The sequence below is a fragment of the Neofelis nebulosa genome, chromosome 17, assembly GCF_028018385.1.
Source record: "Neofelis nebulosa isolate mNeoNeb1 chromosome 17, mNeoNeb1.pri, whole genome shotgun sequence".
Lineage (NCBI taxonomy): Eukaryota > Metazoa > Chordata > Mammalia > Carnivora > Felidae > Neofelis > Neofelis nebulosa.
This window is the reverse complement of record NC_080798.1, coordinates 49494516-49518609: the sequence shown is the minus strand read 5'-3', so window position 1 is coordinate 49518609 and position 24094 is coordinate 49494516. Positions and strand designations below refer to the sequence as shown.

Sequence of the window (24094 nt, the reverse complement as noted above, 5' to 3'; positions counted from 1 at the left end):
TTCCAGAGCGGCTGCACCAGTTTGCATTCCCACCAACAGTGCAAGAGGGTTCCCGTTTCTCCACATCCTTGCTAGCATCTGTAGTCTCCTGATTTGTTCATTTTGGCCACTATCTTTTATTCTTTTTTTTTTTTTTAATTTTTTTTAACATTTATTTATTTTTGAGACAGAGCATGAACGGCGGGGCGGGGGGGGGGGGGGTGGGCAGAGAGAGAGGGAGACACAGAATTGGAAGCAGGCTCCAGGCTCTGAGCCATCAGCCCAGAGTCTGACGCGGGGCTTGAACTCACGGACTGTGAGATCATGACCTGCGCTGAAGTCGGACGCTTAACCGGCTGAGCCACCCAGGCGCCCCTGTAATTGAACTGTTAAAACTGAAGTTGCCTTCCTCTAGCTAAGAATCTATAGATCTACAAACTTAATCCTGAAGTTGAGGCTTAAAAGAAAACCTCTTTTTACTTACTTTTTTCCTTATTTCTGAGATTGATTTATTGCTGTGTTTTGGAGTTAGGGCAGTACAAAATTAATAATCTTCTAGAAGTATACTATAATAATATTATAGATAATATTTATTGTATGCTTATTGTGAGTACTCATAGGTGCTTTATGTGCTTTGCCTAATTTATTCCTGCATATGTAATAAATACTCATCCCCATTTATAGATAAGGAAATTTAGGCTTACAAGAGTTAAATAATTAGTCCAGCTAGTACTTGGAAGAACCTAAATTTGATCCTAGTTCTGGCAAGTCTATGCTGTATAACCAGTGGTGTAGACTATATAGTAATGAGTGCTTAGAAATACCTGGGAGCATCTTTAGTTTCCATTATTTGAGGTGAATGTTCTTTACCCGGAAAGTAATGCGTACTTGAACCATCGACATACTTTATAAAGTATTTAAAAATAGTAAATCTAAAAGCATCTGGAACTGTTCTACCTTTGTCCTTTCACCTTCTCCCAGTGAACTACTCCTTTTCTATACTTTCACTATTCCCTTTCTGTAACAGTATTTTCCCTTCCTCAGAAAGGTAGTATTGGTTTATGGAATCATAGTAGATATGCAACTAGTTGGAGTCAGAATGTCTCACTTTTTATGTAGTTTTCCACCAATTCCAACTGAAGTGTTGAGAGTTATGATCTATTTAAGTCATACAATGAGCACTGGCTCAGTTGGAGTACCATTAAAGGATCCTCTTGGTCTTTTGTTCTTTGCATTTTGATTTCAAAATCCATTAACTTTATAATAGAAAAATATCACTTTAAAAGGCAAAGATATGGTTTGGAGATTGTGGATAATTCTTGTAAAATATTGCGTGTTTATTGTTTACATTAATCTATCAATATTTCCCAAAGTAAGTATTTAATTTACATCACTTCAGCATTTGATATAGTGGTGATTATTGATGTATACTTGGTAGTATCTTGTTCTATCAACTGTAGATTGATGTTATCTAAAGAAAAACGTGGGAAACTTGAGAAGATTTCATTAGATTATTCATGTTACTGATGTTTATAAACCTCAGAAGATTCAGTTTTTAAAATATATCAATTGAGGTTTTTCCAATTCAGCCCCAAAGTCCTTCTTTGAGCTAGGTATTGAAGGATCAGTTGGTATGGACCCCAATATACTTTGCTGAATTACGCCAATCTGTTAATAAAGCAAACCTGAATTTATTAGTACTTACTACAGATAGGAGGATACCACCTTGACAGGAAGAAGTCAAAATTGGGATATTTAAATGCCTTTGAGATCTGACATCAAATGGTTTCAAAAGGTCTTTTAAAGAAGGGAACTGATTGTGATTGGACAAAATTTGCAATACAATAATTTAGAATTGGTGGACACTTCGAGTTAGAGGTCTTAAAGCAATTCTTCTTAATGTTTTTTTTTTTTTTTTAATTAATTTATTTATTTTGAGAGAGAGAGAAAGAGAATGATCTGAGGAGGGGCAGAGAGAGAGGAGACAGAGGATCCAAAGCGGGCTCCAAGCCGAAGACAGCAGAGAGCCCAACGTGGGACTCGCACTCATGAACTCTGAGATCATGACCTGAACTGAAGGCAGGTGCTTAACCAACTGAGCCACCCAGGCACCCCTAAAGCAGTTCCTAATGCATAAATATGTTAGATAAGGAAGTCATTTGCTCAGATGAGAAGATTCTTGTCTCTGGTAAATTGATCTATTAGGAATTCCCTGAATCAAATGGTGAAGTTACTGATTTGCAGTCTGTCTTTCTTGGGCAAAGATTCCCTGAAACAACAACTATGTCATGTTTAACATAGGTGGTCTACAGTCTTAGGTTAATAGAATTGGTCTTGGTTATCTGTCCCCTCTTATCCTTCTTCAGCCCAGACTGAAAAATGGAACATTATCATCTGGGGATATGATCAATCTGGATGTAGACCACTGTTTTAAAGAATTGTGGTTGCATATCCAGTTTCAGGTAGTAGTCATTTCATCCACTACATATATCAACTTTTCCTGTTTGTATTGTAGGATGATCATTTGTTTGTTGTATCATCTGATCCATCATTTAAGACTGGAGATGATGCGTTTGAACACTGCACCTCAAACAGGAGAGAGATTATGATCAGAGTTTGCAGTCCATTTCTAAGCCAGGAGCCTAGAGTGCCCAAATTAAAACAAGAGAACACATCTCATCCACAGTCCAAAGAGATTTTGTCCATAATCCAAAGAGCCTGTACATCTACATGTGGGGCTATCAGCCAGATTACTTAATTTCATAATTTCTTTGATTGTCTAGTTCCCATTTCAATCTGTGAACCATAACATATAAGATTTCCCTAACTTTGGGGGCGCCTGGGTGGCTCAGTCGGTTGAGCGTCCGACTTCGGCTCAGGTCATGATCTCGCAGTCTGTGAGTTCGAGCCCCGCATCGGGCTCTGTGCTGGCAGCTCAGAGCCTGGAGCCTGCTTTTGATTCTGTGTCTCCCTCTCTCTCTGCCCCTCCCCTGCTCATGCTCTGTCTCTCTCTGTCAAAAATAAATAAACATTAAAAAAAAAATTAAAAAAAAAAAAAAAGATTTCCCTAACTTTGTCAGTTATCAAGTGTGTTTGAAGAAGTTTGAGGGTAGAATGAAACAGTCCAGAATTCTTGTTGAGTAGTTAAGTCTTCAGATTTCAAATTGAGGCCCACTTCTTTATTTTACTGGTATTTTATGGTAAATACTCATAACATAAAATTTACCATTTTAAAGCATACAATTCACCACACAGGCCCACATTTTCTCTTTCTTGAGGGAAGTTATCTGGTCTCATTTTTTTTGGAGAAAGAAGGGGACTGGTGGACCAGAATGGACCCTGACTCACCATCAGTTTACCAAGCTAAACCTGTCCAGTTTGCTGGCAGTAACCAATAGGCTTTTGTACCACAAATTAGGATCAGTCATTAGGGTCTACCCAATGATCAGTTCTTGACCAGAATATTCCTATAGGATTGCCAAAATTTAAGGTATAGTGTTGCCATTCAAAAGAAGTTAGATGCCAGGTAGGAGACCATAAAGTGGAGATATCTCAAGTAGATAAAGGGCTAGATTTGATAGGGAATCAGAAGAGTTACTTACAGAGTAAAAGGCCTATAAATATGAGACAGGTATTAAATACACACCATCTTTTTCATGTGACAGTTTGGTTATAGACTAGGTCCTGAAAATAATCATTAAGTGTTGTTTCAGTGGAGGCTGAAACCTCTTTCCTAGGTGTGACATGACAGGAGGTTTTAAATTTGGGGTTTTAGAATGGAGGTTTAAGAAGTAAAGGAAAAGGTGGAGTTTTCCTTTGAGTTTGGGTTTTTGTGTTGTGGTGCTGGCTTTGCTTTTTGATTTTTGAAGGAATATATATTTTTTTACAGCCGTGTTTTCAAATCTCAAAACAATGCTCAAGTATGCTAGGCTTTCCCAGTTCAGTTTTCACACAGATTGAGTTTTCTTATGTACTTAATAGCATTTATATGGAACCTTAAAGGTTTTCGTTCAGCCGTCAATTGATTCAGTGACATTGAGCAAACCCCATCCCCATTTTGGACTTAAGTGGAGGGGCAGAGTGGTACAGGGGTGGTTGGGGAAGTGGTTTGGGACTACCTCAGTTGTGTTGAGTCTGTGGTGCCTTAGATAGTCATGAGGAGTAAGGAGGAGGTCCCAAAAGTTTGGAAATTTCTTGGATAAATTGTCTCTAAATTACGCTTTTAATTCTCTGACCTTCTGATGATTCTCTAAGCTTCAGGACATAATATCTTTTAAAGCTTTTGATCAGAATTATTTGCAGCAATGTCTGTAGGTTCTGATAGCTATATTTGTCGTTATCTTTAACTGTATTCAATTTTTTTTTTTTTTACATTTCTCTGTTACATTTATCTTTCTCCATATCTACTGTTGTTCAGTGGTGATTATTTTTCCTTACATAGTTTCTTGATGTGACTCCCTTTCCAGGAGACACTATTTGTATAAAACTATTTGCTGCTTCTCTGACACTTTTTGAGTCCATTTAAGCACCTATTGATGCCAAGGTACCAGGTACCCTTCTTCCCCCGTTTCAGCTTAGCATTTCCCAGTATTCAGATGGCCTTTATCTCTCTCATCTAACCTAAGATTTGTCCCCCTGAGGCTCCTGCTTCAAAGTTTACACATGCTTCCGAATTATGCAGTTGCTCTGTTATTCAGATGAAAGGCTAGTCCCTGAATCAAAGCTGTTCTCTTCAGAAGCACCAGTCATAGTGGGACCTGGGTGGCTCAGTCGGTTAAGTGTCTGACTTTGGCTCAGGTCATGACCTCACGGTTCGTGAGTTGGGGTACCACATCGGATTCTCTGCTGTCAGCACAGAGCCTGCTTTGGATTCTCTGTCCTCCTTTCTCTGCCCCTTCCCCCTGGCTTCTCTCTCTCTCTGTCTCTCAAAATAAATAAATAAACTTAAAAAGAAGAAGCAGCAGCACCAGTCATTTGCGCTGGGTTATACAGAAAGGGTTCTGCACGTTCTGGCAGCTCTGTGCTCTTTGCCTCTCTTTAGGCCAGTTAAAGTAAGTAGTGCACTAACCCCTGGTCAGTATGGAAGAGATGTGGTATTTTTAGATACTTGAGTATGGTTCATGAGAAATTATATTTCATTTTGGGACTTTTTTTGCATCTTGTAATTTTATATGCCTTTTTTGTTTTTATCTTCTCACAATTACAGAAGTAACATAGTCGGATTGGAGGTACTGAGCTGCATTGACAGAATCAGTCCAGATTTACTGGCCGTAATCCCTAATAGTATTGTCACATGCCTGGAAAACTTCTCTCTCTTTTCGTTTCTCACTTTGCATTTGGCTCAGTAGCTTCTGCTTTGACAAATTTGGACCTGTATATTCAGCTGTTCCAAATCAACTGAGATGGCAAATTAAATAAAACATATAAAGGATGCCATATAAAAATTGATCTTTTGTTCCTTATGCATACTATGTCCTTCAGAGAATTTTGTTTTCACTTCTCATTCTCAAACTCCCACATAGAAGCGCCTGGGTGGCTCAGCTGGTTGAGCGTCCGATTCTTGATTTCAACTCAGGTCATGATCCCAGGGTTGTGGGATCAAGCCCCACATCCGGCTCCGCACTGAGCACAGAGTCTGCTTGAGATCCCCCTGTCAACTCACGCCCTCTTCCCACCTCCCTGTGCGTGCATGCATGCTCTCTCTTTCTCTCTCTCTCCCCCCTAAATAAAATGGAAAAATAAATAAATAAATAAATACATACATACATACATACATACATACATAAATTTCTCACCTAAAAGTTGAGCATACGGACACAACTAAACCATAAAATGGTTAATGTGCTTTTCTTAGAACTACTAATCTAGGACTCTTAAGAGGACCAGATTGCTACTTGCCATGTTCTAGAAAGTGTGGATTTCCCATATTTCTCTGCCCCAACCATCCCCTTTGAAATACACACTGAAAGAGAAAGAAAATAGAAAAATATGGACTGCAAAGAGTGTATCGTCGGATTCCCTTAGGTGCCTTACCTATGATGTATTCCATATATTTTCACAAGTGTCTCTGTTTGTCTTTTTTGTTTATTTTTGAGAGAGAGAGAGAGAGGGAGGGAGGGAGGGAGAGAACAAGCAGGGGCGGAGCAAAGAGAGAGGGACAGAGGATCCTAAGCTGGCTCCATGCTGACAGTAGGAAGCTGGATGTGGGACTTGAATTCACAAACCATGAGATCATGACCTGAGCTGACGTCTGAAGCTTAACCGACTGAGCCATGCAGGTGCCCCGCTCTGACTTCTTTCTGTTATCCTACCCATAGTGGGTAAGGGGGACTTTCTTCATTCTTTAAAGTATCAGGCCCTCTTCCCACCCCAGACTCCACTTTTTGTATAATGGTTAGGTGTAGACTCATGTTTTATCTTCCCTACCACACTAATTGATTTACTTGAAAGCCAACATCTATAATCTGTGTCTCATACCCTTTTTAAAAACAAATCTCCCACTGGACCTTTATAGTAAATTCATTCTGAAAAGTTGGTTGAATGTTAAAGAATCACACAAAAGCACAACTCTTTAGTGAATCAGAAAAGCATTGTTGGAGGGCACAAAGCCTATGCTAGTCACTGTCCTTTTGGAAAAACAATACTTAGCAGCAGTCCCTGGGTACAAATAAGAAAAGTTAATTCTCATTGGCCAGAATAATGTACTGAAAAGAACTTGGTTATGAATCTGACAGAAGATTAAAATTCAGTTTACACTTGCTCACGGAAAGTTCACCAAGACTAGAAAACTGACTTTAATTATTACCAACTGTATTATATTGAGTTTGCTTTTTTGTTTGGTGGGCAGGAGGCAGGTGGATTGGGTCATGTTAATAAATGAATTGTTCATATGATTGGCACTTTACTGGGTTCTTAATGAACAAACTCCCAGAAGAAGAATCTCCTTACTATTGTAGGAGACTGTTTCTAATCACAGGGAGACATCAGGTTGTTGCCCAGCCTTCAGATTTGTGCAAGGCTATAAAAGCACTGATACTGTTGACATTTTTTCTTTGTTTTCTCCCAGGTGATTAATAAACAGCGTCTGTTATCACTTAATTTAGTACCAGGTGTGATCTGGTGGGTAGTTCAACTTCAGTCTAACTGTAGAATGTTCCAAATTTTAGACACAGTCCAGCTCCCAAGCATTTCTATTTCAGAAACTGGGACAACTTCCAAGTAAGTTTTGTGAATCCTTCAATTTTTCCTGCCAGACTCATTAACTCAGCCTGTTCACCTTGGGGAAATCAGAGTTCAGACTTGTACTTTCTGTAAAAACCATCCTTTTAAGTGAATGTGATGGTTGATTTAATTGACAATATTCAGACTCAGGCTTTTCAGTAGTTTATTCTGAAACCTGTTGTGCTTTGGCCAGCAGAGAATGATTAAGATGAAGCACTGGGAAACTGTAGTCATAATATGCAAATTACCCACATTAAAAGACATGGAAATGAATAAATACTTCTATTTCTGTTTTCCACATCTCACATCTTATAGCCTCCTACAGCTGCAAAGAATCTCAACCATCTTAGACCACTGTTTCTTAATTTTTTGGTGCCTTATGGCTCTTTGTGAGATTTATTATGACAGCTATGAATTCTCAGAAAAATATACTTCCGCACAAAAGTTTGTATTCAGTTTCAAGAGAGTCTCACCCCTAAAGTCAGTTCATGATCCTAGGTGAAGAAATCCCTGTTCTGTCCTCAGGGGTCTGGAGAAGTTAAGTGACACACCGAAATCACACAGCTTCTATAGCTGAATATTTTCATGAATCCGTTGTCTTTTTTTTGTCATTGTATCCCTTTAGTTAAAACCCATTTTGAAATCACAGAGCTTAGAGGAAGGACAAGTAGTTTTAAGCCTTAAAGTCAACTACATCATCTTTTGCTTACCCAACAAGGAGACTGGAGTACAGTAATATCCAAAACATTTAAATCATTGATTTAGAAAGGCCAAGTGAACTAAGCAAAGTTTTTTTTATAACTTGCTGTAGTTACCATAGGGCTACTCTGGATTCATAGCTGGTCTAATTACTCCAGCCTTTACTTACCTGTGCTTCCTGCATGTAAATTAATCATGTGGCTGTCAGATCATTCTAGAGTACTTGTTCTGTTTATTCATGCTGTCTGCCTTTCTTTTTCTTGCACCTCCTGAAGATCCTCCACCCCATCCCCCACCGGTCATTGTGCTCAACCTGACCTTATGGAGCCTTTTTTGGGAGGCATCACGCTGAAAGCATCACAGTGAGCATTAGTTACCATTTATTAGCATTATTTAAATTCCTGTTGTGCTGTCTCCTAGAAGTGTACTTTGATCACATTACTCAGTTTTTCTGGATTTTGAGATCTTCATCTGTAAAATTGGACACAAAACCATTTATCTTGCAGTCCATCATGTCAGAAATGAATTTGACATCTAGCTCAGTTAAGTGACACTTTTACCTTTTCCTGCTATCCATGACATTCTTTATTAGAGTCAGGCCGATGTCTCCAGGCACTCAGTGCTTATCTCCTTTATGGTGTTATTGCCACATTGTTCATTCAGCATAATTTGAGCTCTTTCTCTGTTTCAGTCACTGCCGTGTTGGGTTGAGGGGATGTGTCACACTCTCCTTTTCTCTTTCCTCTGTTCATAAATTTTTTTTATCGATACTAATATATGTAATTTCAGCAGTCTCTTCTACAAAGTTTGGTCATTAAATTAACAGCTATTTATGAGGCTTTTCATAAATTTTTCTCCTCCCAGATCCATTGCCAAGAGGACAATTATTTATTTTCCATGAGGAAACACTCGATGTAAGAGACACTTATTTCTTCTTTTGTTTTTAATCTTTATTTATTTTTGTGAGAGAGAGTGCCCATGTGAGAGTGCATGTACAAGTTGGGGAGGGGCAAAGAGGCAGAGAATCCTAAGCAGGCTTCACACTGTCAAGGGCAGAGCCCGACGCAGGGCTCGAACTTGTAACAAAGAGATAGTGACCTGAACCGAAATTAAGAGTCTGATGCTTAACCCACTGAGCCACCGCAGCACCCCAGAGACACTTCTTTTAAAGTCCACCGTTCTGTCTCTAGAATGATGGAGAGCAGCTAATAATATAACAAAGCTCACCGTCTCATTTGATAGTTCCACAGGCTAGGAGCCTGCTCTTTGCCTCTGATTTAATGGGGAGAGAGTGAGGATAAGACTCCTAAACTGGTTACAAGGAAGGTTTCAGTTCTTAATCCTCTATTTTGATCATGTTCTTCTTTATCATTTGAAAAAATTACTACATATACCACAATATTTTATAGTTACTTATAAAATATTCTTTTTTTTTAATTTTTAAAATTTTATTTTTGAGAGAGAGAGATAGAGCACGAACGGGGAAGGGGCAGAGAGAGAGGGAGACACAGAATCCGAAGCAGGCTCCAGGCTCTGAGCTGTCAGCACAGAGCCTGACATGGAACTCGAACCCATGAACCGCAAAATCATGACCTTAGCTGAAGTTGGATGCTTAACTGACTGAACCACCCAGGTGCCCCTTAAGTATTCTAATATATGCATTATAAAACCTTAAAATGTAAATTAAAAGATGATTTTTTTTTAAGAAGAGGTTCTCTGGGCGCCTGATTGGCTAAGTCGATTGGGCACCTGACTCTTGATTTCAGCTCAGATCACGGTCTCGCAGGTTCATGGGTTTGAGCCCTGCGTGGGGCTCTGCACTGACAGCATGGAGCCTGCTTCGGTTCCTCAGTCTCTTTCTCTCTCTGCCCCTCTCTCACTTGCTCTCTCTCTCAAAAATAAATAAAACATTAAAAAAGTAAAGAGAGATTCTCTTATTTTCTTCTTGAGCTCTAGGGGATCATCTGCCCTGCGTACTCCATGGAAATCATTCCTTTGACTCATCTTTCAGGCCTAGCTCAAGTCCCAGTTCTTGCTTAATTGCATGACTTCACCATTTTATCTCTTCAACTGGATTGTAAACCACCTGAGGTTAGAGACAGTGTCTTATCTTTCTTCTGTATCCCACAACAATCCCTCACACAATTTTGGGTCCATCATAATTATCCAGTATTTACTTGTTGCTTCATTTCTTGGGATAATTTCAGAGTATTATTTCATTGATAACAAAGTAAACAAAAAATCCTCAGCCTTATTCTACCTTAGTAATTCAGGGTTTTATTCTCTATGCGATTCATCTTCTTAGGTTAAAGGTAATCAAGCCTATCTGTATTTATAGTTTTGCAGAAGTAGATACATACTATGTCTGATGAAGTGATTTGATTGGGACATCATGGGAGTGGTACAGTCTGAGAATCAAACCTGCATCCGCACCCACATCTGTTTTTGGTCCCTGATACTTTTGCCTTTTAGAGTCTTATCAAATGGCCGTGCTAAACCATAGCATTTTCTTTTTACACTTCCTCTGGAGTTACTTTGTGCTGGCATTCATGTTCCCACTGTTTGGGTATACTACTTTATTTTTTATATTTTGCAGATAGGTCTCTGTTCACTTCCTCTGAACCATCTCTATGACCTTTGATTCTACAGATCCTTTTAAATTTCTGAAATTATTTGCAATTATACATAGAAAATCTTCATAGCTGTTTAGTTCTGTTAGTCTCAATGGCCTAACATCATAACCTGGTTTTTTTTTGTTTTTTTTTTAATGTTTATTTTTGAGAGAGAGAGAGAGAGAGCATGAGTGGAGGAGGGGCAGAGAGAGAGAGAGAGAGAGACAGACAGACAGACAGACAGAATCTGAAGCAGGCTCCAGGCTTTAAGCTGTTAACATAGAGCCCCATGTGGGGCCTGAACTCAAGGACTGAGAGATCATGACCTAAGCCAGAGTCGGGTGCTCAACTGACTGAGCCACCCATGCACCCAAATCATAACCTGGTTCTTATAGCGTTCCTATGTTGTCATCTTCTCTTTCTTGGAAGAGATACTAAATCTAAAAAGAAAAAAAAATAAGTTTATTGCCTATTGCAAATTAAGATGACAAAAGAGACGAAAACGAAACACTGGGCTCCAAATGTGCAGTTCATTTGTGTCTCCGTGGCTCACGTGTTTCTTTCATAAAAGGCTATAGTACTCTGTGTTTACTAACATAATTCACTAAATTAGATTGTAGCTATTATCAATTGTGGCTTAATGGATTTCAGATTTTTATTATTCCATTTGCTTGATAGGTATATTATTCATTTTTTTCCTTCATAACAATCTCCCTCAATTTCAAGTTGTCATAATGACAGATACTTACTTTTCTTGCCCATGGCTCTGCAAGTCATTTAGGATGGCTCTGCTCTGGGCTATAGGTAGGGTTTAAGTCTGCTGCACATGTCTCTTTTCCTTGTACTAGCAGCTGCCTGGACGTGTTCTTCTCTTGGGAAATGGCAGGAGTGTGAGAGTGAAAAGCACATTTAAAACTTCTTCTTTTTTTTTTTTTAATTTTTTTTTTTCAACATTTTTTATTTATTTTTGGGACAGAGAGAGACAGAGCATGAACGGGGGAGGGGCAGAGAGAGAGGGAGACACAGAATCGGAAACGGGCTCCAGGCTCCGAGCCATCAGCCCAGAGCCTGACGCGGGGCTCGAACTCACGCACCGCGAGATCGTGACCTGGCTGAAGTCGGACGCTTAACCGACTGCGCCACCCAGGCGCCCCTAAAACTTCTTCTATTGGGGCCCTTGGGTGGCTCAGTCGGTTAAGCGTCTGACTTTGGCTCAGGTCATGATCTCTCCTAGTTCCTGAGTTTGAGCCCCGCTTGCCAGCGGGCTCTGTGCTGACATCTCAGAGCCTGGAGCCTGTTTTGGATTCTGTCTCCATCACTCTGCCTCTCCCTTGCTCATGCTCTTTCTCTCTCTCTCTCACTCAAAAAATGAATAAACATTTTAAAAAGTAAATAAAATCTCTTCTATTGTGTCTATTTAAAATCCCATTGGCTAAAGCAAGTCAATAGTAGCCTAGCTTTATATCAGTGGAGCAGGGTGTATACTCATTGCGCAGCAGGAGGCTGTGCAGAGTTACAGAGCAAATGTTGTGGGTATCAGATGCTATTAAAGAGGAGTAAAAAACTAGGGGAAATAATCCAGTCTACCAATGTAGGGAAGCAAGCCATTAAAACTGCCAATTTGCTCGTATAGGTCCTGTGAACTGTAAACATAACACTTTTTCCATGAGCAACTTGCATATTATTTAAATAAATTATTTTGAAAATGCTCCAATGCTCTGGATTTCTTTCAAGAATTCTCCTTTTTTAGGGGCGCCTGGGTGGCTCAGTCGGTTGAGCGTCCGACTTCGGCTCAGGTCATGATCTCACGGTCCGTGGGTTTGAGCCCCGCGTCGGGCTGTGTGCTGACAGCTCAGAGCCTGGAGCCTGTTTCAGATTCTGTGTCTCCCTCTTTCTCTGACCCTCCCCTGTTCATGCTCTCTCTCTCTGTCTCAAAAATAAATAAATGTTAAAATTTTTTTTTTTTTTTAAAAGAATGCTCCTTTTTTAAAGTAAGCTGCGCACTCAACATGGGGCATGAACTCACAACCCCTGAGATAAAGAGTCGTATGCTTTACTAACTGAGCCAGCCGGCTGGCCCCCCTCAAGAATGCCCCTTTAATCCAAAGTTATTGTGTAGTAGAAATGAATACTAGTTGAAATGATAGTGTTACTAATTGGCTTTGTGCTTTGTTTGAGAAAGAGCAAGAATTGCTGATTGATTGGAAAATATTTAAGGGATAGATTAAAACAGGATAAGGCAGAAAGCTGCCTAAACAAAATAAAGCTTTCTTGCTAATAATAAACTGTTAAGAGATGTAAGACAAGCACTTGGGATTGAAGTGGAGGGAGCAGAGTTAAGCTAGTTTCAGTCATAGTATAGAGGCTGATTTCTGAGACTAGAAAGCCCCCCCAAAAAGGCATTACCTGTTTTTATGTAGACAAGTGGGGGAACAGTCCAAAGATGGTATGTTGTAATTTTATGATTACTTAGGAATCTAATTAAAGTCACTTTTCCTTTTGTGTGTGTGTGTGTGTGTCTATTGATTTTGAGAGAGAGTGTATATACGTGGAGATGAGGGTCAGAGAGAGAGGGAGATAGAGACCCCCAAGCAGGCTCTGCGCTGACAGCACACCTCGGGGCTCAGTCCCCGTGAGATCATGACCTAAGCCAAAATCAAGAGTCGTACGCTTAACCGACTGAGCTACCCAGGCACACCTAATTAAAGTCAGTTATCATATTTTATGAATAAGTATAAAAACAAGTTTTTATATTAGTGTCAATGCCTATTAAATTCTACAGTGGAATTAGTAGTTCCCTAGAAAACTTTTTCTTTCTGAAGTGATTGATGCTAGTTGTGGCTGCTTGACTTGTTAATATTTACTATTTATTGCCTTATCTCTATCCGTGAATAGAGAGAATCTTTTTATTTTGAAAATGGCATCTTTTAGGACCTGCTTTGGTGATATTTCATAGAAGGTGCACAGAATTCCCTTCCTTTGAACAGTTTGGAATGCTATGGAAACTCAAATGAAATGGTATTGTCTTACAATTGTATCTTTTTTAAAGGCACGAACAAGGAAACTAAATATGTGTATTGCCGTTATGTAACATTAAGCATAACCTAGCTTACTTTTTAAATTATGGAATAGAAAGTTCATTTTACTTCTGGTACATGTACCTGGCTTTGCAGAGCACATATAGTCATGGGACTATATATATAATTTCTATTTTTTAAAAAACTTTCTATTTTAAATGATATACTTGCAAGATTATAGGCTCCTAAGAAGTTACATAGAGGTCCTATGTACCCATGACCTCACTTCACCTAGTGGTGGCATAAGACTAGTTTTTAAATCATTTGATGGACCTTCTTTGTCCTCTTTAAAAATTTTTTTCTTAATATGTATTTATTTTTGAGAGAGAGACAGAGACAGAGACAGACAGTGATCGGGGTAGGGGAGCAGAGAGAGGGAATCACAGAATCAGAAGCATGCTCCAGGCTCTGAGTTGTCAGCACAGAGCCTGATGCGGGGCTCAAACTCACAAACTGCAAAGTCATGACCTGATCCACAGTTGGATGCTTAACCGACTGAACCACCCAGGTGCCCCTGCCCTCTTTAATACGTCTGTTTTGTTTTGTGTTGTTTTTTTAAGATATCTAACTTTAGAAAGGACACCTGTATTGTGCCTGATTTTCTTTAGCTTTCAGAATTATGAAGTGTTCTGTAAGGATCCTGATGTCCCTATAGCTTTGTTTCTTTAGTACTTTATTCTCCCCTGTCCCTATTTTCAGATCAAACCATTGATTACGAAGGGGTTATGTCTCATCTCCTTTTCTGGTATATTTCTCCCCAGCTATCTAAAAGATATATAAGCCCCATTTTCCTTCTTAAATTGAAGAAGCATATTCAGTTAAATATTCACATTTCTTGTTTTGAGTTTATTTTGGTGGTGTTTGAAAACTTGAGTTTTTTTTTTTTTTTTAACATTGTCTTTTTCTTCCCCCTTTTAGCCTGAAAATGAGATTTCTTCAGACTGCAATCATGTAAGTATGGATTTTCCAGAGTTCACTGTATATGCTTTATATGTGTGACAGGTTCAGGATGCTTTTCCTGTTATTCTGAAAAATATTATGTCTTCTTAGATTGCCTCCATCTTAACCACGATGATCGGCCTTATTTAAGGATCATGGTAAATCTGCAAATACCCTTCCATTCTAGAAACCAGCAGGTTTTTTCAAATAATATTTACGTACTTAAGTTTAAATTTTACTTCAGTTATAGCTACCATATGAAAATAATTGTTTCTCTGCTTATCAAGTTTACAACTTTAGAATTCCATATTTTAAAGTTGTTTTATTCAGTCATAATACAGTCACATACTATGTACCGTACACTGTGATAGAAACTACAGGCACCTACAAGTGAACACCTTGAAGACAGAGGCCTGTATTAGAGTTAGCGGAAAGAAAAGTGAATTTTGCTCAGGGGGGATTGATGTCAGGAAAGACTTAAAAGTGGCAATGAGACTTGAGTTGGGTCTTAAAAGAGGAGTGAGTAGTCCTATATCTGACAGTGCTGGAAGAAATCACTGTTACAGTGTAGAAGGCAGTTTGGAGGGCAGATGTAAGAGCAGAGAAGCAGGCTAGCTGCTTAGATTGACTGCTTATTCTAGAGAATGTGTAGATAGGTCCGAGATTCAAAGTAAAAATAAAACCACAGGAGTACTAGAAGAAAACATGAACACGAGGGAGGTGTTTTAAAACATGACAGAACATTAAGAACTATATTTGTAAAAAAAGATTGGTAAATTTGATTGCGTTAAACAAACTCAAAAGATTTTATTTTTCCTTCAAAAATGTTAGGTATATTATGAAAAAGTATTTGCAACACCGATAAAAAGGCCTATATTCTTTAATAGAAAGCGCTGTTAATAGACACAGGCAACAGATATTTATATACTATTCACAGGTAAAGAAAAAAATGTCCAGTAAATAATGAAAAAGTTGATTCTCTCTTATAGTTAAAAGTGTGAAAATTAAAAGACAGATGAGTGCATTGTTTTCACCCATCTGATTAGCAAATATAAAAAAATTAATAAGTACACAGTATTGATGGGAATATGGGGATTTAAGCTCTCTAGCCCACTAATCAGCAAACTGCTACCCATTGGCCAAATCCAAACCACTGTTACACATAAAGTTTTATGGGAATGCTCCCACGCACATTCAGTTACATATACTGTCTTTGGTTGCCTTCCACGCCATAATGGAAAGGTTGAGTAGTTTCTACAGAGACTTTAGGTCCCTTGAAGTATAAAAGAAAAAGTGGCTAAATACCTCTCTAGCCTATGGATAGGACTATAAATATGAAAAACTTCTTTATAAAGCACTCAACTTAAAACGTGTATATTCTTTGGCCTAGCATTTTTACTTCGAAGAATTTATGTATAGTTATACTTAAAAGAATGGATTCAGATGTGTCTATAAGATAGTATTTGTTGTGGCATTATTTATAAAGCATAAGATTGGGAATAAAATATCTGCCATAGGGGAAATCCCAGAAAGCAGCTTATCTGTGCCCTAGAACCCCAAAAGGCTTTGTGGGTTAGGAAGGATTTGTCACTACTGAATAGGGGCCAAATAGTATACAGAAAACAGGAGAATTGACGTCCTTATAAAAAGAGAAGATTAGGACATAGACACAGAGGGAAGACCATGTGAAGATACAAAAAGATGATGGCCATCTACAAGCCAAGGAGAGAAGTCTCAGAAGAAATCAGTACTGCCAACACCTTGATCTCAGACCTCCAGACTCCAGAGTTGTGAGAAAATAAATCACTGTTGTTTAAGACACCAAGTCTGTGGTATTTTGATGGCAGTACTAGCAAAGTAATCCACTTTTGGGTCAGAATAGGATGCATTATAATTTTTCCCATTAAAGTTAATGGAACAAATTTTAAAAATTAAACAACTTTCCACCTAATAGGGAGTTCTGGAATGAGTTAGTGTTGTCAAGCAAGAGATAAGATTAGTTATGAACAGTTTTTAGGCCAATGCATTTGAAAATGTTTACCCAGTGGGCAAATTCCTAAAAAAACAAACTTAACCAAAACTAACACAGGAAGAAGTAGAAAATCTGAGTAACCTGTATTTACTTTAAAAAAATGAATCTGGAGGTAAAAATCTTCCCATAAAGAAAACTCCAGGACCAGATGGATTTATTGTTTTGTTTTTGTTTTGTGTTTTTAAATAAACATTTAAGGAAAAAATAATACCAGTCAGTAATTAGAGATTACAATCACACCTGTCAGAATGGCTGTTATCAAAAAGACTACAAATACCAAGTGCTGGTGAGGATGTGGAGCATAGGGAATCCCCATGCACTGTTGGGGGGAATGTAAATTCGTGCAGTCACTATGGAAAATAGCATAGAGCTCCTCAAAAAATTAAAAATAGAGCTACCATACGATCCAGAAATTTCACTTTTGGGTGTTTATTCCAAGAAAATGAAAACACTGACTTGAAAAGATACGTGTACCTTCATGTTCATTACGGCATTACAGTAGCCAAGACATGGAAACAACTTAAGTGTCCATTGATGGATGAATGAATAAAGAAAATGTGATATATATACAGTGGACTATTATTCAGCTATAAAAAAGTATGAAATCTTGCCATTTGTGACAACATGGTGGGACCTTTGAAAGGCATTATGCTGAAGTGAAATAATGCTAAACATTATGGGGTTTTTTGTTGTGGTTTTTTTTTTTTTTTTTAACGTTATGTTAAAGTGAAACCCAGTGAGCTCTGCTGAGTGCCTGGCGAGGCCTCCTGTCCCTGCCTCTTCTTTCCTGCTGGAGGTGGGGATCAGGCCAGGCAGGCTAGTTGTGGGTGTTTGGGACAGGGGCTGTCTTTTAAATTTTTATATTGTTGGGGTGCCTGGGTGGCTCAGTCAGTTAAGCATCCAGCTTTGGCTAGGGTCATGATCTCACAGTTTGTGCGTTTGAGCCCCATGTTGGGCTTTGTGCTGACAGCTCAGAGCCTGGATCTTGCTTAGGGTTCTGTGTCTCCTCTCTCTGCTCCTCCCCCGCTCGTGCGCTATCTCTGTCTCAAATATTAAATTTTTTCTTAAATTTTATATTGTTGTTTTTATTATTTGTAATTTGAACCCAGGGACTTGCACAGTTGTCGTCTTCCACCCAGAGGAGGAAGACCCGGGCGCTGCCTTCCCTCTTGTTGGCGGGGAGTTGGGGGACCTGGCACCTCAGCAGCCACCAAGACTGAGAGTCCATCCTGGCCTGGGCCAGAGCCGGGGAACTGGTACCCCCCCAAACCCACCTGGACTCTGTGACCTCTGGGAGCCAAGCCGGCTCCTGTGTCAGCCCTCAGGGTCTCGCTTTCCAGACCCTGCCCCACAAGGCCTACTGGCCTCTGGACTGTTCCTGCAGGAGCCCCACCCTCCCCCAAGGGCTGTCTGCAAAGGCCTGTAGCCCCAGTAGTGCCCTGACCCCTTCTCCTCCACCCTTGGGCAGGGATAGAGTAAATGTTTGTATGGATTTCTTTTAAAAAAAGAACAAAAACAAAAACACTGGATGCTCCCTCTTCTGTGCTGAATCTAAATAAATTTAAAAATTAAATAAACTAAGCTCATAGTTACAGAGAACAGATTGGTGGTGGTTAGGGGAGTGGGACAAAGGATGAGAGAAATGAGTGAACTGTTTCTTGGTGGTTCAGTTTGTTTTTCTTTTTAATTTAAGTGACTTTTAAAATAGAAATTATGCCATAAGATAAAATACAACATAACTATTGGATGGATAAATTTGAGATAAGCCATTTAAAAAAAAAAGGAAAAAGGAAGGGTACCTGCCTGGCTCAGTCGGAAGAGCATGCGACTCTTGATCTCCAAATTCGTGAGTTCGAGCCCCACATTGAGTGTAGAGATTACTTAGATACATAAATCTTTAAAAAAGGAAAAAAAAGAAAAATGGGTAAGATAGTTGAACATCCATTTCCTAAAGATGATGGTTGAATGACCTATAAATACATGAAAAGGTACTCAACCTCATTAGTAATCAGGGAAATGGAAATTAAAACCTCAGTGATTCACCATTAGATAAATTGCCAGAATTGTAAAGACGGATGGTATCAGTACCAAGGATTGATGTGACTACGGAATAAGGAAATTTTCATGCATTGATAGTGATAATGTAAATTAGTATAACTACTTTTGAAGCTGCTTAGCATTTACGTACTAAAGCTGAACATAAGCATAATACATGATACAACCATTTCACTTCCAGATATTTATTAACTCAACAGGAATGTTTGTGTGTCATTTCAAGAATGTTTATAGCAGCTTATTTTAATAGTCCTGTGAGTGAAAGGTTAATAAAACCCTTTCCCTTTCCTCGTGAGAATTTGAATTCTACTCACTATGTAACTCAGATCTCTGGTGGTCTGGTAGTAGTAAAATACTGACTAAGCTTTAAGGCAGTATAGGTCATGATGAAAATGATCCTAAATGGTACATTCTGTTTGGACCCAAAAGAACTGTAAGTGAATTGTAATTGCTCGATAGGGGTGCCATACTTGGGGCTTCCCTGAAGCGGTGACTCATACCTGAGTGTGTCCCTTGCAGAGACCCTGAAAACTTTGCCCAGAGGGTTGTTATAAGAGATAGTGGTTCCCACGGGGCATGAGTCTTCTAAGCCAAGACTCCTCCCTGTGCCCGTTGCGAGTCTTTTCTTCTCACACCTGAGCTGTTATCTGGAGAGAACACACAGATGACTAAGCAGACTGCCACCAGGGTTTCCCTGGCACAATTGATGACAGTGTGTGGTTCCTGTCTGGTTCCTGTCCTGTCACCTGTGTTCTCTGGTGACAGTGTGTGGTTCCTGTCTTTTATCTAGCCTACTCCTTTCCACAGAACTCCACGCTCCAACTGCTGACTTCACATTTTTACTCTGCCTCATAGTCCTTTCTAGAACCAAACTCTCTACTTTTCCAGTTAGAGATCGGGGATTAATTGGTAATGACCATGGAGAAAAATAGGCCCATGAAATAAATGACTGTTAACTCTGTGACAGACTATAAGTGGAAGGAATGAAATAATAATGTTCTATATAGCTCAGCATGTATACTTTTGTATAGCATCACTAATGTAAATACTCACCATCTGACATTATGATTTAACTATACTGGGAGAATTGGGATCAGGAAGAAGTATATAGAAGTTCATTCCTTGTCTTTTACCATATAAAGTTTTATAGAATATTACAGAATATCTAAAACTAACAAATCAAGACATAGCAGTTAATTAGGTAGTTTAAAATTGTAGAGGTACTTTCTGTAAAAAAAAAAAAAAAAAATCAGCAAAAGGAATTTGAAATATTTGTCTCTGGGGAGTTGGTAGGACTTCAGAAAAGGACTTGTCCGGAAACTGCTTGTTTTGATTTTTTAACTACTTATTCAACTAAACAAGATTTAAAAGTTGTAAGATGAATGGAAGAGGAAGTGGATAAAATGAGCTATACTTTTCAAGGAGCTTGGCCGTGAAGGAAGCTTTTTGCTTCACCCTCCACACCCAAAACTTGTCATTATCCCAAATACCTCAGATACATCGCATCTTCTCCCAGCCAGCAGTACATGGCTTTTAACTGGTCTGCTAACCTCCCCTCGTCTTGCCCTTCTCTACACTGTGACCAGAGTTAAGCTTTTGAGTTCTCTGGTTAAAATTGTTGATTAGCTTCCCATTTCTTGTAAGGTAAAATACGCATTCTTTAATGTGAGCTCTAATACACAGTGTGATCTGACCCCTGCCTGCCACCTGCCAGCCCCAGCTTTCATCCCTCAACTTGCAGCCGTTCTGAACTGTGGATGTCCCCAGAAGTTATTATTGCGCTCTCTGTGCTCTCTAGCTTTGTACTCCTAGAACCCCAATCTCCCACCTGACAAAATTCCTTCTTATTCTTGGGGATCAAGCCCAGTGTAACTTGGTCTTTGCTTCCCACACCTGCCCTTCCTCCACATTCACTGAGCTGTATTCTTCCTTTGTATTCCCATAATATCTTCTGCATGCATCTGGTATCAGATTTATCACTATATATATATATATATATATATATATATATATATATATATATATATATATAAAATTTTCTTCTCAGTCTGACTCTTTCAAATCTTTTGGCTCCTGTGGTTGAGCTCCTTGAATGCCGAGACGGTGGCTTTTTTCCTTCACTCTTCTCAATTTTGTCACCTAGCTGGATTCCAGATTATAGCAGTTACTCATTATGTGTCTGGGTGAGGGAGATGGGTATGTAGATGAATTAAAAGTGAACATCTTATGTTTAAGAAAGTTGAAGCTGAAATGCATTCTGCTAACTGATAGCACTTATTGTCAGTTGCACTTATTTTTCTTAGTTGATTATAACCACTCAGGAGAGGACATTTGTCAAGTATGGTATGAGTAATCCACTGTCAGTAATGAAGTGTGCAATGTGTGTTTTCTAGAGGAAAAGATACTGGTGGCTTCGTGTGCTAAATTCCCTTTCTACTTAGAGTAATAATCATTACTAGGTCATGTTAAAAATAAAAGAGCAGGGGGTGCCTGGGTGGTTCATTTGGTTAAATGACTCTTGATTTTGGTTCAGGTCCTTATCTCACGATTCGTGGGTTCATGCCCCAAGGAGGGCTCTGTGCTGACAGGGTGGAACCTGCTTGGGATTCTCTCCATCCAACCCTCCCATCTCTCTCTGCCCCTCCCCCCCCAAATAAATAAACTTTTTTTTCTAAATGTTTGTTTCTTTTTGAAAGAGAGAGCACGAGTAAGGGAGGGGCAGAGAGAGAGGGGGGTGGGGACAGAGGATCCAAAAGTGGGTTTCGTGCTGACAGTAGCAAGTCCCTTGTGGGGATTGAACTCAATCTCATTGAACCATGAGATCATGATGTAAGCCAGAGTCATGCTCAACTGACAGAGCCACCCAGGTGCCCCAATAAATAAACTTTAAAATATAAAAGAGCAGGAAATAGATTAATGGTTGCCAAAGAATGGGAGCAGGAAGGATGAGGAGTGACAAAGTGAGTGTAGGGTTTCTGTTTGGGGTGATGAGCGTGTCCTAGAATTAGAAAATGGTGATGTTGTACCACCTCTGAATACACTGAAAACCACTGAATTGTACACTTTAAAGTGGTGGCTTTTATAGTATGTGAATTCTTTCTCAAAGTAAAAGAAAGAAAAATAAATGATGAGGGGTGCCAAATTAAAAGTTAAAGACATTTCAGAAGATCTAAGTGATTATTTAAATGGCTTTGACAAAAAATCAGTTTCTAGCCCATCATAGGACATCTGAGTTTGCATAAAAGTAAGGAAGCAATCTGTGGTTTGTATTTTATAATTTTTCTGTCATTTCTTGCTGTTTACTCTAAATCCTTGAGCTATCAGACAGCTTTTCTTGCTTGCTTCTTCCTTCCTTCCTTCCTTCCTTCCTTCCTTCCTTCCTTCCTTCCTTCCTTCCTTCCTCTCTTTGTCTTTCTGTTTTCTTCTTTCTGTCTCTCTCTCTTTCTCTCATTCTTTCTTTCCCTCTTTCTCATTCTTTCTTTCTTTCTTTCTGAAAGAAATGGCATTGAGTCGGCTACAAGTCACTCAAGGAGGGAAATTTTTAATCTATCTTTGGTTAGATATACATACAGAATATTAGAATGTTCTTAATTTTAAAAGAAGAATGTTGCTTTAATTTTAAAATATAAAATTTAATGACCAAGTAGTACAGACTGAATTAATAGATAATTGTAAAATGTGTTTGTCTAAATTCTGACCTTGTCTTTTGATTCACTGGATTCATCTTTGCTTGTGAGGAACCAGGAGGCCCAAGATTTCTTCAGTTAGAGCTAAGCTTCTGTTATACCCCTTCTCAGTTTGGCCTCATATGTCCTGTTGTTTGGACTTGTCACTCATAATGGTATAAGTTTGTTCTTTTGTATATCTATTAAACAAATATTTGTTGATACCTATGTGTTCCATCATTCCCTCTTCAGGGCACTGGGCATACACTGTGCTGAACAAGGCAGAAGTTCGTCCTCTTAGAGATTTTGTTATAGATGGTGGCCAGATTCTACTCCTTTTTTTTTCTAAAAACTCACTTATTGATGAGAGTCGAGAGATTAGAGTTTTTTGCTGGCTTTTTTTTTTTTTTTTTTTTTTTTGCGCGCGAGAAGAGGAGCAGAAATCCCACTCATTTTTCATGTTTTATTTATTCACAAAATTTTCTTTAGTATTCCTATACAGAATTAACTGCTTATTTCTGTATTGTTCCTAACACAGGTTATATAAGACTGTTCTCCTTCTAAAAAGCAGATCTGGTCATGTCATTCCCTTTCCCTTTAGTGACTCCCTGTTATTCTCAGGTTGGACCTCAGACATAGCTTATTAGGGGTTTATGATCTGGCCTTGGGCTGCCTCTCCAGAGTCAGTCTTCCATTGGACTCGCGTTCCTCTGGCATGCCCTGCATCACTTTCAGCGAGCTTCTGTGCATCCTGTTTCGTTTACCTAATAAAATAGTCTTCTCCTCACCCCTTTACTATGGCTAACTGCTTGTGTTTCAGGTTTTATCTTAGATAGCACTTTCTACGGTAAACTTTACTGGACCAAATGCCCCAACGCAGTCTCGGGTACTCCTTCCCTGTACTGTTGTGGTACGTTGTGTTGCTGTTAATCAAATACTTGCAGTACTTTGACATTGACCATAGCCACCACTGGACAGTCTTTGTCTTTCTCCTCTTGTTTTAACTCCCAGCTCCTAAAACGGTACATACTCAGAACATTTTTTTCTATTTCCTGTAATAGCCTATGAAGACCTTGAGTTTAGACTTGTGTGGTAGATCATAAGTGCTAACCAGATGTTTGAGTGAATCAGTGAGTGATTGATTGCATTGTTTAGTCTTGGAATATAGGAGAAAGACTTGTGAACTGCTTCTCCCTCCCCCAATCTCTCCATTTTCAGCATCCTACAAAGTCCCTGCTCTGTCTCTCCAGCTGAGCCTAGAATAAGGGCTCCTTTTGGCTACTTTTCAGAAAATGAATCATATATTGGAAAAATTTTAAGTAAAGCTGCAAAGCTAAGGTAATATTAAGCCCTCACCTGTGAACAGTAATGGCTTTAGATATTTTGCAGTTTAAAACATGTTAAAACAGTTGTGTAAAGTAGACCTTATGGTGTATATGTCAAGACAAGGGAGAATTTTAAAGGAATAAAGATAGGAAAGGAATTTTAAAGGAATAAAGGAAACTAGATTCTGGGCATCTCTCCTTCATAAAACTGATCTATGAAAGCACCGTGGATTGTGAAATCTGCAACTAAAGCTACCAAATCTCAGCTTCAGGGTTATACTTTTAATAGACTTAATAAAATTTAGCTTGTACAACTTTATTAATGTTTTCTCTGAAAACCTTACCAGAGATACTAATTGCAGTTTTTTCTTGACGTAAAAAAAAATTGTTCTTAAGTGAAAAAATAAACAAGTATGTCTGAGTGGTAATATTTTATTTTGTCTGCACATTTTTTTAAATGTTTATTTATTTTGAGTGAGAGGGTGAGCAG

General features: G+C 38.9%; 1 protein-coding gene across 2 annotated transcripts in view; it reads left to right on the top strand.

Moving 5' to 3' along the window:
* Positions 1-24094, top strand: part of GLG1 (golgi glycoprotein 1) — a 151877-nt gene that overhangs the window by 76696 nt on the left and 51087 nt on the right. For both annotated transcript variants that reach the window (XM_058707447.1, XM_058707446.1), the window contains exon 2: positions 14507-14539. In XM_058707447.1, the coding sequence (XP_058563430.1) occupies positions 14507-14539 (33 nt within the window). The remainder of the gene's footprint in view (positions 1-14506; positions 14540-24094) is intronic.